The sequence below is a fragment of the Lactuca sativa genome, chromosome 5 (genome assembly GCF_002870075.4).
Source record: "Lactuca sativa cultivar Salinas chromosome 5, Lsat_Salinas_v11, whole genome shotgun sequence".
Classification (NCBI taxonomy): Eukaryota; Viridiplantae; Streptophyta; class Magnoliopsida; order Asterales; family Asteraceae; genus Lactuca; species Lactuca sativa.
This window is the reverse complement of record NC_056627.2, coordinates 284,181,497-284,197,972: the sequence shown is the minus strand read 5'-3', so window position 1 is coordinate 284,197,972 and position 16,476 is coordinate 284,181,497. Positions and strand designations below refer to the sequence as shown.

General features: G+C 28.9%; 1 protein-coding gene across 1 annotated transcript; it reads right to left on the bottom strand.

Annotated features, from left to right (window-relative positions):
- Positions 1-13,193: 13,193 nt before the first annotated feature.
- Positions 13,194-14,480, bottom strand: LOC111910213 (glyoxylase I 4). The gene is made up of 3 exons (XM_023905999.2): positions 14,157-14,480; positions 13,942-14,047; positions 13,194-13,688 (listed from the first exon to the last, which is right to left on the bottom strand). The coding sequence occupies exons 1-3, from the start codon at positions 14,303-14,305 to the stop codon at positions 13,425-13,427; spliced, it is 519 nt and encodes a 172-aa protein (XP_023761767.1). The 5' UTR covers positions 14,306-14,480; the 3' UTR covers positions 13,194-13,424.
- Positions 14,481-16,476: the final 1,996 nt, after the last annotated feature.

The window sequence follows — 16,476 nt, the reverse complement described above, 5'->3', positions numbered from 1 at the left end:
TATTTGTATATGTATTTGTTATTATTTTGTAGTTATTGTCATCTTATGATTGGTATACTATAGTTATTGTCATCTTATGATTGGTATACTATCACTTTTTATGACTTTATGTTTTGTGATTATTGCTTAAAACTTAAGTTTGTTCCTTTTTATACACATACACATAGGTATCATGTACTTTCATGCATGATACATGCATGCAAACATGTATGTAAGTATGTATGTTAGGATGAGCAGAGACGAATTTAGAAGTAATTTCAATCAGGGACACATCTATATATAAAAATGACAAAAGATGGACTCACAATCTTAAATGAACTTCTATGAATATTAGCACTTAACAATTCAATTTTAACAAACTCTAACTTAAATTAAAATTATTCATATTAGCAAATCGTATCAATGATATTTTGATTTTATGTTGGAAAAAAATGAGTTTTCTCATTTTAGAAAAATGGATTTTCCCATCTTTGAGCACAAATCACCCTCCTCATATTGTTTCTATCGTTAAGCTTCTATCAAGGTAACTTCTGATCTAAGCCTTGTAGAGTTCATGGTGGGTTAATCTTGATGGTTCGGGTAGAGTACGGGTTAAGTCGGCTACGGGTTTGAATGGGTCCAAGTTCTTTATACACAAGTTTAATAATGAAGACTTAGTCCAAAGAAGGGCCTGGTTTGGTGGAGTTTCAATAAACATGAACTTAGAAGTCTTATCTTTGTGGTTTTAGCTAATAGTTTTTCCTTTTTCTTAGCATGATTATTAGTATAAATAGAGTAGGGTTTATCTTCTAGCAAGAGTTGGACGTGTATGTATTTTTCTGTTTTCTATGAATGAGCAATACACAGAAACTTGTCTCATCTTGATATTGCATGTTCTTTCTTTTACACCTCATTCACGAGTTCAACTTAATGAGAGAAAAGAAAGGAAATGAATGGAAATGAAAAGAAAGTAAAAGAAATTGGTGTTTCCAAGTTTCATTAAAAGAAGAAAATGGAAGGAATTTGAGAGAAATAAAATGATCACTTTCCCTCTTAACTTTCCTTCTGATTTGGAAAGAAAAAACAAAATTATTAACTTTCCTTTCATTTCTCTCCGGAACACAAAGAAACTTTTATTTTATTTTCCTTTCCTTTCTCTTCTTACTTTCTTTTCTCTTTTTTTCTTTTATTTGTTTAAACTCGGGAACTAGGTTGCTGTGAAAATTAGTGCATGTTTGATCTTGCATAGAGCATGTTCCAACACTTCAGTGGTTTTGAAAGAACAGTTCTTGCTATTGTATCATGTAAAACAAATATTTGTTATTGGTTGAATATGTTTTAAGGAAACACAGAGTTTAACACAAGCCTTAGCTTTGAGTTTATTATCATTTCCTACAATCTTTAAAACAAATTCTTACAAAAATGAAGGGGAAAAAAACGCAGGTTTCTCAAATTTATTAAGTCTGCTATTTTATAGTTTCTGAGATTTTTGTTGGTCTAGAAACTTTGTTTCTATTGGGTTGAAGGAAATTGTTTTCCTTGTTCTAAAGTTGTTATTTCTGGCAAGTTCATTTTACAGTTTTGAAATTCTAAATTTCCATTTATGTTTAGAAACATTTGAGAAAACAAAAAACATAACCATGAAACCTTTGCCTTATAATGTTTCTTTAGTTTCATAAGTTTTAATTTTATGCATTCCAACATAAGGTCATCCGGTATGGGAAAGGAAACCACATGTGAAAGCTGATGTGACATCTCTACCCATGCATGAACACCGCCCCAATGGGGAGTAGGGGTGTTGTGGCGTGACTTCAACTACGGGCGAAGATGAGGAAGCTGATTCGTTAATACTCCCTTTGACTGTTTCGTCTTTCTTTATGAACGTTGGAGGATTTAAAAAAGAATACATTTTTTTTGAAGAGTGCATCAATTGCTTTAAATTTGAAGTTGTAGGGTAAAAATGGAGAAAAAGAGTTGGACAGGAGCTGCCTTAGGGGGCAAAGTGGGTAGCTGCATATGGTCAAATCTTTTTATTATATATATATATTTATTTAAAAATAAAAACTTATAATAACGACAAAGGCTCTATTTATCTAGTTTGTCCTGAGCCTTTAATGATATTTAATTCCTGAGGACCGACCCTAGGAGCTGCGAAGTATAGGGAGGAAGAAGACAACAAAATAAAGACTTGACAGCTTTGGTCCCTGAAGTTTTGGCTAATTACACCTCCCATTCTAAATCAGATTTCTTATACTTAAATGATTTTTGGAAATTACATATATCACACCCTTGACTTAGATATTTCAATCATTTTTTTTTCAATTTCTAATGTAGCTTTAAATATTAATTGAATTTAAAATTATGTTTTTATTTAATTTAATGTACCTTTTATTATTAAAATATTTATTTATGTTTAATAAGTGTGTTTTTATTTAATATAATGTAAAAAATAAAAAGATAAATAATATGGAGTGATAATCATTTCCAAAGAGTAATAGACTTGTAGTTAACATGTAGTGGAGCTGATATGACGCTGACATGACAATACTTTTCTAATGGGTTGGTGGTGACCATACCTCTTAGCCTAACAAGTAACATCTTAGAAATTTCATTTTCTATAGTTTTGGAGATTATTGTAGAAATGTAAAACATGCCTAATTTTCCATAATTTTAACAATATGTTGAATAGTCCGAATTTACAGAAGGAATGAAAATATATAATAATCCAGATTTTACAAAATCGATTAAAATTAGCACAGTTTTTGTTGAAATTTCTGAAAATCTATCGAGGTTTCTGGTTTTTTGTTGTGCTAAATTAAACTGAAGTTTTACAAATAGAGGTGGAAACTTTTTTGTAACAAAAGTCAAAAGGCACGCTTAAGACAAAACAATTCCCCTTTGTTTCTGTTTTTTTGGAGTTTAAGAACAAATTAATCAATTTAAATATTTTTTGTTATGTTAAATTTCTGGATTCGTCCATATTTTATTGTTTGATCAGATTTTTGCAGTTTAAATTTCAGTTCCGCTAGGAAATATAAATATGTTTGTTGTTTTTATTTCAGTTTCTGATTATTGTGTTATATCTCCACATAATAAATATTAATTAGTTAAATTAAGCGCTAAGTTATGTGGCTGTCCAAAAAAAAAAAAATTAAGCGCTAAGTTCGGTGTTTAAAACTATTTCAAAAATTGGATAAAGTCATAAAACAATAAGAACCTTTTTTGTGAAATCAGCTTCGAGTTCATCAATGGCACCACCCATAATGGCTGCCACCACAATTACGAATCATGCCGAGAGACCAAATTTTTTTCTTGTGCGAACTTTAAAATTTAGCTATGATATAATAGACAAAATAAGCACACCAAGAACACAAGTAAAGATGAAAACTTTTTCTGGGAAAAAATTCCGTAGGTAGAAGAATTTTGTAATATTATAGTCAAGGAAATAGAAGACTTTTACATGGTATATATAATCGACAACAGCGAGAGTGTAGGTGAGAATGAAATAAATAAAACCATCACTAAAAAGGATTTATTTATATCCTTGAATCATAAAATTATTAAAAATTTTAAATAAAAGAATATTATGTCACAAAATTGGATAACTTGAAAACCAAGTAAGCAACCCTTTGTGAAGAGGGGAGTAGCGATTACTCGTTTAAAAAGAGAGTATCGAAGTTGATAATGACTCGAGTGAGACCAACGATTTCAATTGTGAGTTAACTTTGATTTCATATATGAAGAGGAGAAAATGACGCTAATGTACAAGCTTAGTTTCATTTGTGAAGAGGCGTCGATCTCATTTTCTAAGAGGCATCGATCGCATTGTGATATTAGAGGTAACGTTTCTTTTCATTTGTCTATGTAATATTGATCGCACATCGACTCAAACAAAGAAATAAGAGGCATGCCTGTTATTCTCATATCAGGCCACTTTGGACCGTGTTAACTCATAGGCCCAACCGGTTTAGTTGAAATCAGTCCGAGTCTATCCGAGTTGGACTGAGTCAGTCTAGGTTCTACCGAGTTTAAATTATTTCTGAGTTTTTAGCCAAGTTAGAAGAACTCGCCTCGGTAGATGGTCGAGTCTGAGTAACTCGTCGAGTACTCGGCCGAGTTTTCCGATTTTTACAACATTGTATATATATATAAGTTATTTTGTTTTTACTAACTATTGTATGCTAGAATGCACAGATCTGGACCACCGGATGAAATAGAATCAAAAGGCATGATCTGAGGGTCTATAATATTAGAATAGGATAACATATACCATATAATCACACAAATTTCAACATAAGGTCATTTTAGTCAATTAACCTATATTAAAAAAGGAAATTTTCGGATTTTTAGGGATAATTCATTTATTTTTAAAAATCTGAATATTTTAAATTAATTCAAATTTAAAAATCCGCTTTTATTCTGTCAGAATGATAAAATGTCAACCATAAACTAGTAAATATATTTTTCGATTTTATTCTGTCAGAATGATAGAATGTCAATCATAAACTAGTAAATATATTTTCGATTTTATTCTGTTAGAATACACAAAATCGATTCTTGAACTAATAATATACCAAATAATTACATTGTATGATTGTGATTCATTGAATCATAACAACATTCTGAAAGAATAACAAGTGTAATTCTTTAAAAATAACAACATTCTTAAACAGTGAGTGTGATCATTCTTCAATCCCATCAGGTCTTCAAGTCATTTCTATCATAAATTCATTGTCAAATATTTTGTAGTGATACACTTATAACAACTGCACATTAAATATATAAAAAATTAACTACAATTCTATTAGAATACAACAATAATATTCTTGCAGAATGGTTTTAAATATTCTTAAAGAATTTGTATTCTGCAAATGTTGGAGGACCATTCATAGTTTATCAATGAAATAAAACTTGATCTTTCATCTAAAAAGATAACCAAAATATAAAAAGAATGAAGTATAGCCAAGAAGAGAACATGACATCTTCAAAACCTAAACCCATAAAAAACTAAGTAACTAGAATACTACTACTAAACCTTTAAATCTTTCAGAATTTTATAAATATAAAAAGCAATACATATAGCTTAATCTAAAAAAGTAATTCAAATAGAATTGACAAATTTTCGAGATCAAAATACTTTTTGAGATTGACTTTATGTATATTCTAAGAGAGTTGTCAACTAACATATTTAATAAAAACGTAAACAATATATTACAAAGAATGCATCCAAAAATCTAAATACAATCAACCATGTTAAATTACTATCTAAAATATAATTCCGAAAGAACCCTGACAAGATGATTCTTATATGATTTTGTTAGAATATAACACTCTATACAGATTATTATAATAAAAGTATACAATTGTTGTAGAATATTCTTAAAGAATAAAACATGTGTCTTCACTAAGAACACCATTTTGACATCTTGTGAATACAAATCAAATCATGATTGAACAACAAATGCAACTAAAAAGTAAAAATCGATAATCATGGAACCAAAAAGTAAATCCAATTCGATCAGACCTTAACCTAAAAAAATACCTCATTTCTGAAAGATTGAACAATTTGAGCAGCATCAAAAGTTAGCTTGCTACCATTGTAATAATATAAGTCTTTGACGTTAACAAATATGCCTTGTGCTGTTTTAGGACGTATGTACTTGAATCATATAAAATGAAATGAGTAAAACCTGGAAGAATGTAAAACCATAATCATCGCAATTATGAAGTAAAGTAATATGAAAATAGTAGACTAATATAAGATATAATACTGACACAGGGCTCACACCAGCAGGACCAATTGAGGTCTGAAACATGAGATTGAAAGGATAAGGATCTGAGAGAGGGTTCTTAGTGTCAGGTGCAACTGTGCAACAATGTCATATTCCTTTATCATCCAAAACAGCAAGAACGTGTTTGAGTTCATCAACCTTCTATGCTAAAATAGGTAACGATGGAGAGCCAATGGATGGAAGGATGTTCGCTGGAGGAAGAGGCGATGTTCAATGCAGACGAAAAAGAGGGTGATATCTAGGGTTTTAAACTGATTTCCATTATTTAAAGGAGACATTAAATGATTTATTATTTTTTACCATAATTAGATATACTAAGTTTACCATTATACCATTTTTTAATTTATTTAATGATTTATTATTTCCTGAATTCTCATTGGTGAATACATGCACACAATAGTTGCTAGAAACATTTGAACCTAGCTCTCTCTCTCTCTCTCTCTCTCTCTCTCTCTTTCTCTCTCTCTCTGTATATATATATATATATATATATATATATATATATATATCAAATGAAAACGTCTAAAAGGTTGAGAACGCAAGAACAGTTATAGACCAACCAATTTATAAGGTTAACTTACTAATTGTCACAACTAGCATTTTAGCTAGGAAATTCTATTCTTGTGTAACCATTCATCTATTGTAAAACAAGTACTCTAAGTAAATTTCACTCAATGCTCATTTAGATTCATCAATTATATTCAACAAAGAGTCTAAAAACCCTAAGAATCCTAGTATGAGTCCATATTGGACTAGAATTTCCTTATTAGGCCTAATAGACCAATAAGCACCCAATTCAACTTTATTGAACTTAGAAGCCCTAATTGGATCCTAATTGGACCCAATTCATAAATTTAAAACATTTTGGACCATTTGGGTCTAGAATGATTCATTCTAACCCTAGTGGGCCTTATTGGGCCATAATTAATCCAATTAACCTTAGTGAGCCATAATCCCATTCTTTTATTCTATTTGGGCCATGAATGCTTCCAAGGGATCAATGGGCCAAAAAAATTTATGTTTAGGATCCAAAGGTCCTAACTAAAGTTAATGGGCCCAAACTACTCCACCCTTTCTTCTTGGCCTAAAATCTCGGCCCATAGATAAAAACAAAAAAAAAAAAAAAAGTGAAATGGGGGGGTTGACTTTGGAGGTGTCACCTCCATATTGTTCAACATGTAACAATGTTAGATACCCCACTTCCATGATAGTCACCTCACCACTCTCTCCTCTCTCTTCTTCTTCTATTCTCGGCCAAGAGCCAAAACACACACACACACTCAAAAATTCTCTCCAAACTTCTCTAAAATCATCATCCTCCTTCCACCAAGATTTTCGAGATTTTGCATGTGTTCGAAGAAGATTCTTCACTAATCTCATCAATCTTTGGTAAGATCTTGTACACTTAAGTTTGATTACTTCATTCTTTAGCTAAATCACTCCATATCAACATCTATTTTGTGATTTTACTTCCTAGAACTCTTTAACTTCGAAATATACTCAAAAAGTTTGCTAAGACCAAAAATCTCTCAATTTCTTCTTCAAAACCGAGAACAACAAGCAAAGGTGAGTTCTCACCCCCTTGTTTTTGGTTTTTATATGATTTTTGGGGGAGAATGCAAGTAAAATGTGTAGATCTATGTGTTATATGCATGTTTTGTGTAAATTCTTAGTTTATTTGGTAAACATGTGTTATATCTTAGCATTTCTCAAAATTTTAAGTATTATTTAACAAAGATCTATGAACTATGTCATTATATACATCACATTAACAAGCCAAAAGGGATTACATGTTTGAGAAACAAAAGATTGCAACAAAAACCTTGTTAAAGGCCAAAAATTGTAAAGAAAACAAAAGATAAGGACAAAAAGTGACACTTATGTTTTTATAGGGATCAAACAGGTCCTACATGTATAAAAAGGTCTTTTTATGTTAAGCATACTTTAAAAAGGGCCAAAAATGCAAATTTGGGCTTAATGGGCCAAAACTTTTGGGCCTCACGGTTTGGGCCCAAACTTGCAAAAAAAATGAAGTTTTTGGGATTAGAAATGTTATTTGAGTAAAATTTGGGTCATAAATGTAAATAAACCAAATTTAGTGGTGAAAATAACAATTTATTTTCAAATTGGACCAAAAATGTAAATTTTTACAAACGAAGGGATGAAAATGCAATTTTCTGCAAAACTAGGTCTTAAATGTCAAAATATAAAATTTTGGATTAAATTTGTGAATTTCTAAAACATTTGGGACAAAAATTGCAAATTTTATAAATTATGGACTAAAATGTCATTTGTATAAAAACTTTGGACCCTAATTGAAAATTTATAGGATTATTGGCCAAAAATGTCATTTTACAAAAAGAAAGCTTCTTATCATCAATCAAGTAAACCTCGAGCTAAAAGAAACAACGGAATAAAACAAATGATCAAAATACGTCGATAACTATTTATTGGACCTAATATTCACGTTACTTGGCCATTAGGCCCTAAGGGCCCATTCAAGTGTATATTGAGCCCAATATTTTCCATGACGTGTTTATTGGGCCTTGAGACCCACTTACATGTTAATTTGGGCCTAAGTTATGAATTACATGTTTATTGGGCTTTTATGGCCCATTTACATGCCTATTGGGCCTAAATTACCCTCTTACATGTTATTGGGCCTTTGTGGTCTAATTACATGCTAATAGGGCTTGGAATGGAAATTTCACGTACTAGTAGACTGTAACTATACCTTTGCGTAATCATTAAACTTCGTATACTTACATATGTACCTTTCGAATACAAAAACATACCACATATACGTAAACATTAAACATAGTACAAAAGGGGTTGAGAATCTAGTGAGACATGTCGGTTGGCACCTCTAAGTGTACAATCGTAACCTGTAATTATAATCAGAGTTTCCTGGTAGGAAAGCGGGAGTTTGTGTATAGATCTATACGAGGTGACCCCCCACGCCTTAGCTGTTCGCTACAGCTACACCAGGCCAGTCTATGGTGACAAAATCTTGAGCAATACCGGCATTTGGAAAAATGCCAAGAAAGGCAACCTAGTCATTATCATGCATGGTTATAACGACTCATATAGGGATTCAATACCAAAAATTTAACCTTTCGAAGATAAACTCTTCGACTGTGTCAATGCAAAACGACTTATTTAACGAAACAAGAATCTAGGCGTTGTTATAAAACAGAAAATATCGGATTTTCTGGGGAAATTATTCATATACATTTATCATTTATTCACAATACAATGAATCTAAATTACATTCATATAAGTTATAACAATGAAATTCATACATGCATTTATACTTGATTTTTACATCATTTTCAGACATTTTATAGAAAATATCGGATTTTCTGGGTTTTTATGAAAAATACAAAGACTTTTACTCAAACATATTTATGAACTCACCAACATTATATATGTTGACCATTTTCAAAATAACTTGTATTCTTAGGTAATCGTCAAGCTGGAAGATTTCCAAGTGTGTATGGTTTTGTTTTATGTAACAGCATTAATCGTACTTTTAACAATATGAACTTATGTATTTTAACAATGTACTTTATGTGAACAATGATTGTTGTATTATGTAATGTTAGTGACGAATTTGTTATGTTTCATGTATATTCACTGTGATGATTATTCAATTGTTAATCACACGAGCCCGCGGACGTTTCCGCCGTCTGGTTCGAGGGTGACACTAATTTAATATTTAAATTAAATTGCAACTCTTAAATCTAGGGATAACGATTTTAGTTACTTAAAAAATTAATAATATTTTTAGTTTATAAAACAAAAAAATATTTTTTTTATCACTTTTCCCCAAAATTAATAACCTACGTTTTTTTTTCTTTTCAAAAAGAAGTGAATACAACTTCAAACACAAATAAATACAGTTGTATTTACAAATAAAACTTTTGTTCAAAAACTAATATAGCAAATAGATTCGTGCTCCATCACAAATGATTAAACTTTTATTCACAATCACAAATGAATATATATTTCTATTCACAAATAGTATGCATCAAACATGAATCCAATGTTTTTTTCATCAATTTAAAATAAAAAATTTCTAAAATTTATCATTTTTTTCACAAACGAATACATGTAATCATAAATGAATATTCATTAAATCACTATTTTTTGACGAATGCAGGGTTGCTTGATCGGTGAAGAAGACGTATGAATTAGGGTTCTCTTCAAAAAGACATGAGCGTAGGTATAGAGACGGAGAGATGATGGTGGCTGATTTTAAGGATCAAGCTGATAAAATTACCTAAATATCTTTTTGGTATATTTTAAAATACCGAAAACATTTAAATTAAATGAAAGTTTTAAGTAACTAAAATCATTATCCCTGCATTTTAGGACTTGCAATTTAATTTAAATATTAAATTAGTAACTTAATATTATAAATTGGTTGGTTCAGGACTGTTCTCGCGTTTTCAACATTTTTGATGTTCTCGTTTGATCATACTTATATATATATATATATATATATATATATATATATATATATATAGAGAGAGAGAGAGAGAGAGAGAGAGAGAGAGAGAGAAAAAGAATTGATTTCAATATAAAATGACAAGGGTTTTAGGAAAGTAGGCTTTGATACAATTAGTATAGATAAAACTCTTTGTGGGGAAAAAATCCACAAGTAAAAGAAACTTGTAGTAATATAGTTGACGAAGGTGAAGGCTTTTACATTGTATAAAATCGACAATATGGAGAGAGCAGGATAAAATGAAATAAATAAATAAAACCATCACTTAAAAATGCTTTATTTGTAGCCATAATACAAAGAATTATAAAAAGTTATAAAACTCCTAAATAAATAAAATAATGTCATATACACCCGATTCACTCTCCCTCATACAACACACACCAAATGTCTAAAACAACATTGTTACAAAAAAATCATCTAAAATATAATTTGACACATAAAACAACAATATTTTCAAGAGTATTTTCATATCACGAAAAAACTCCATAACAATGAAATATTTAAATATGTCTAACAATATCAAGAAGCTGAAAAAGGACTTATCTAGACCTGACGATTCGATACAAAACAAGAGTTTTTGTGTATGAGTTTTAAAAAATCATGTTTTGTATCTATTTGTGTTGATATGAATTTTAAATTCGTACTTTGTATCTCATACATGTCAAACATAAATTTATTCGTTTTAACACGTATAATACATATTAAATTTGTGTGACATGTGGCACATATAAACATGTATACACACCTATAGATCTTTTATATTTAAGTGTTAAATTTTACATTTACTGAAAGTTTAGGGACCAATTTAAAACTATTTAGAAATTAAAAATATTGTTTCGTGATTTACATGTGTTAATCCATGTTTCATATCTTACATGTGTAAATCTTTACTTTCATGTAACATAGTTATCAACGTGTAGTATTTGGTCACATGTTACACAATCTTTGGCTTAACGGTAAGGAGTGACTCTTTTAGTTGGGAGATCATAAGTTTGTGTCTCGTTAGAGACACAAGTAGTAATTTAGGAGTAGTTTAGTTTGTCGTCCTAACCAAAACATGACACATGGATTAATTACATGTTGTGTTCGTGTTTGATACCCAAAACACGTTTTATAATTCTTGTTATATTCGTGTTTTACAAATTCGTGTCATGTGAAGTCGTGTCTGACATGTATATACTACACGAGAACACATATACCTAGGTCTAGACTCGTCTCAACAAGCTTTACATCCCAACAAGTAAAATAAACTAAAAGTACGTTATATCAAGGCATTGTAAGATTCAATTTAGGAGTTTATGCATTGTTTTAAAAACCGGTTTTTAAGTTGAACCGGTATGGTGACCGGTTCCCGGTTTAACCGGTTCGACCGTCGGTTCAACCGGTTCTATCATTTTTATATTTTTTCCTATTTTCTACACACATATAGATATCTACAAGTTTAAACATTAAAAATATACAGAAATACAAGTTGAAAATCAATCCAAATACATTAAAAACACATAACTGTAAGTTCCACATAAATCCACATACATTAAAAATAAAATAAAATATAATACATAAAAAAAGTAGTTTTAGATGAATACAAACGAATCAAAAAACTTTATGACATTTATCATGTGTTTTTATTTAAAGAAATCTAAATATATGGAAAAAAAACTGATAATTTGTTATAAAAAATTCATTTCTATGTGTTTTTATTTAATTTAACCGGTTCAACCGGATTTTTGTAAAAAACGGTCGGTTCATTCCGGATCAGAAATAGACATAAAATCGGATCTAATTGAACCGTTATTTTCTCCGATTAACCGGTTTGACCGGCCGGTTCAAACCGGTTTTTAAAACATTGAGTTTATGGAGTGTTTCATTGTGTATCTTTTACAAAATTATTACAATTTTAAATTGCAGATAATTAAATTTTATAAGTTAGAAACATGATTTCTAACAAGATATTTCTAACAATGAGGTTTTAGGTTAAATCGTAGGCATATACTAACTCGTCATTTTTATAAGATAAATTAAATTAAATTTTACAAGTTTGAGTAAATGAATGTGACAATAAATACACAATCGTTTATAGTTAAATCATATCTTTAGCTTATCTCCTTGAAAAAAATACTATCCAAACGTTTTTATAACCCTAATTTATGGACTAAAAAAACCTAACATGATTGATTATTTCTACTATGAATAGATTTAATTGCTTGAATTATGTGCGGCTATTTTTATGTTATTAATGACTTAATAACTATGTGTGTGAACCGAGTATATCACGAGTTTATTAAAAATAAAAATCTAATATAAATTTATAAGTATTACATATTTTTTAAAATACTATTTTTATATAAATATAAAAATATAATGAATAAAATAAGCAATTTAGTATATACTAATAAAAAAAATAATATCATATTTTAAATAACTTTATATATATATATATATATATATATATATATATATATATATATATATATATATATATATATATATATATATATATATATATATATATATATATAACCCCTCACAAAAGAAGGCAAAAATTTTATTCTAAAATTTAATAACATTGTTTACTTCATATATATAATCTTATAGAAAAATGTGGATTTTAAATTTAAAAAAATAAAAAACAAAAAAGAAAAACCAAATGAAAAAGGAAAAATTCTAAAAATATCATAAAAATAAAATGTGATGACATTTTGTAAAAATGATTTTAATTTATTAGGTTAGATGTTTAAAACATTAATTTTTTTTTTCCATATTTTACATATAAATAGATCACATTATATAAAAATATCGTTCTACACTTCTAGTTCAATTTATCAGTTAATAAATTTTTATTAAGAAACAAAATAATTAAACTTATTCAACACCTGATTATATAATTATCACAAATTTCAAAGCACATATAATTATATAAACACATTTTTCCAAAAATAATAATAATAATAATAATGATACAAACACAATATTTTACATAGCCCGTTTGTTATAGTTGATTATGATTATTTTAATTCAAATTATCACTTTCAGAAACAAACCCTTATTCCGAGCAAGCAACCCAACTGAAAACACCACCGGAGGCTGGAGCAAGAAGCCCCGATCACAACCTGACAGCCACAACCACCAATTTTTGAATTCTCCTATCTTTTCACAGCAGAACAAACCGTCGTATTTGTTACTGCTGCTTGTAGCGGCAGAGCACGAATCCGGGAGCTCCATAGACCCATCTCTCCGGTGATGGGAATCACCGGAAGAATATCGCAGTTGCAGATCTCAATCATGAACCCATCAGGATCATGGAAAAATAACTGATCGACATGGATTCCATATTCTTCCACCCTCTGTCTCCTGTACTCTATCCCCATTTCTTTCAGTTTCTTCTCCACAGCTCCCATGTTCTCACACTGTACACACATTTTCACACATCGTATGTTTATCATCCTTTGTAAAATGACCATGTTTACAACTCACAAATGACAAAAAAAAAACCTTCAAATTTGAACTTCTGAATTTTGATTAAACATCCAAAAAGTCGGAAAAAAATTGTATGCTGATTCTTGGGGTTTTCAATTATCTTTACTTGATATATAGCAGAGTATGACGAACTTGGAGAACAGAGATGAATTATGAAAGAAAACTGGGGAAAGTTTTGCCCACCTGGAAGGAAATATGGTGATCTTTTGGATTTATTTCAGTTTTCTTGAGAACTTTATCTGGGTTTTCTGATTGAATCAAATGTATCCCAATTCCATAGTTATAAAGCCTAGATAACATCGAGCAACAAAAAACAGAGCATTACTAATGGAAAAACAAAAGCAACAAAAACAGAGTGACCTCGTTTTTAACATGGTCTACTGAATTGATTGGATTACCATGCACCATCAAAATCAAAATCTTGAGGTCTCTTGATTGGGACAAATCCAAGAATTTTGGTGTAGAAGTCGACTGATTCTTGTAGTGATCGGCATAGGAAGGAGACGTGATTCAGAGACGTGAGATTTAGAGGATTTCCGGCTTTCATTTTATCAAGAATTTTTCAGAAGAAAAGTACGAAATCACAGTGAGTTTTGATCAAATATGATCCTCAATTAAGTTTTATATGAAGAAATTGATGTAGAAGAATAGAAAGGTTGATTCTAATTGGGTTTTAAGGGGATGTGAAGGAAAAAAGGGGATGAGTCGCGCATTGGTGGGAAGAAATTGAATATTATATTTTATTGGATTCTAGAAACTAGAAGTATAAGATCACAACATGTTTTTTATGTTATTTTCTAGATGAAAAACTACAAAATACCCAATGATTTGCACTTTTTTTTTTTTTTTATTAAGGTCCAGTTTTTATATTAATGTCCAAAAAAACTGAGAATAAAATTGAAAATGAGATTGTAAAGAACTTTATTTTATCACTTGTGTAAAAGCAATTGTTCTATATAAAACTAAGTAAAAAAACAAAGTAGAAAATAAGATTGTAAAGAACTTTATTTTATCACTTGTGGTAAAAACAATTGACCTTTATAGTACATAATATTCAATATATATATATATATATATATATATATATATATATATATATATATATATATATATATATATATATATAGAGAGAGAGAGAGAGAGAGAGAGAGAGAGAGAGCGAGAGAGAGAGACAGAGAGAGGGCTAGGTTTAAACGTGGATTGACATCTATTGTGTGGACGTGTGGATAATGCTATTCTGTGAGATTTACAAAGAAAAAATATGTTGTTTAATAATATGAATACGTTCAATCTTATATAATTATTTTAATTATTAAGCATTTTCACTAATTAAATCGTCTATAAGATTATTATACATTTTTTTTAATTATTCTCATTCTAGAATTTTATCAGGATATTTATTGAGTAGATATTGTAAGAATTAAAATAAATAAAAAACGATGAATGAGAACAAAAATGAATTAGAATTTGTAAGAATCCATTAAAATAACAATAGTTCTGTGAGATTGAACGTATTCATATTACTAAACAACATATTCTCTTAGTAATGTTCATAAAATAGCTTTATCCACACGTCCACATAATAATTGTCCATCCACATTATAATCTAATATATATATATATATATATATATATATATATATATATATATATATATATATATATATATATATATAATATACTCCCTCCGTCCCAATATTATTGTCCACAGATAAAAACACACAGACTAAGAAAAATATTAATTACCACTAACTTTATATAATAAAATAACAGTTTTGTCCTTACTTTGCATTTAATATTCCATTAAATGTTTAGTTGGTTAAGTAATAATGAGGGAGTATTTTGGTAAAAATGTTATTTATTTTTAGAACTGACTATAATTTTGGGACAAACCAAAAAGGAAAGATGGACTATAATTTTGGGACGGAGGGAGTATCATACATACTTATAAAGCTACCATTTTTCCTTGAACCTCATGCATTTGAAACCCCCATAAAAATTTGCAAACACCTGAAATCTCTTATTTTAATGAATATCACTCAAAAGACTCTTAATAATGATTAACAGTTCAAAGGTTTTATAACTTATATAATATATTTAATAAACACTTAATGGATAATCTACTATAAAAATGTCAATCTTTTTGAGTAGACACACAAATACAAATCACATACAAAATTCACAAAGAAAACAAGTTTAAAGTTTTTTGTGTTGGTTTGAGGGCTTTGAACAATTTGTCAAGCCATGTTATTATGTTGAAGTTTTTAATTTGTAAGTTTGTTATATACTAATTTTTTTTTTGTATTTTCTTGATTCAAGTATTCTTTTAAGAATATCATTGTATGTTGTGGCTGAAATTTTAATGTAAAGTAAATTAGATTCATGTTATCGATCATATGTTATGGAAGGTGATATATATATATATATATATATCTATATATATATATATATATATATATATATATATATATATATATATATATATATAATATTTAATTTACTATTGTACACATGTTTGTATATTCATGTTGCTTCAAACAATAATTAATTAAAAATCATGGATATGTCATATTATACATATTATCCATGTAAGCCTTTTTTAAAATGCAAATTGTCTATCTTATCACTTTATATTTTAGTATATATTTCACATTTAAATTATAATAATAAGTGTTTTTTAAAAGTTTCTTTCGCTTCTTAATAATAACAAATGGTTTT

What these genes read in the sequence shown, in the direction of transcription:
- LOC111910213 (XM_023905999.2), bottom strand. Translation starts at nt 14,305, where the DNA reads ATGAAAGCCGGAAATCCTCTAAATCTCACGTCTCTGAATCACGTCTCC. An exon ending in TTTGATTTTGATGGTGCATG is followed by an intron (nt 14,048 to 14,156) that starts GTAATCCAATCA and finishes GATGTTATCTAG; the next exon opens with GCTTTATAACTATGGAATTG. An exon ending in ATCACCATATTTCCTTCCAG is followed by an intron (nt 13,689 to 13,941) that starts GTGGGCAAAACT and finishes ATGTGTGTACAG; the next exon opens with TGTGAGAACATGGGAGCTGT.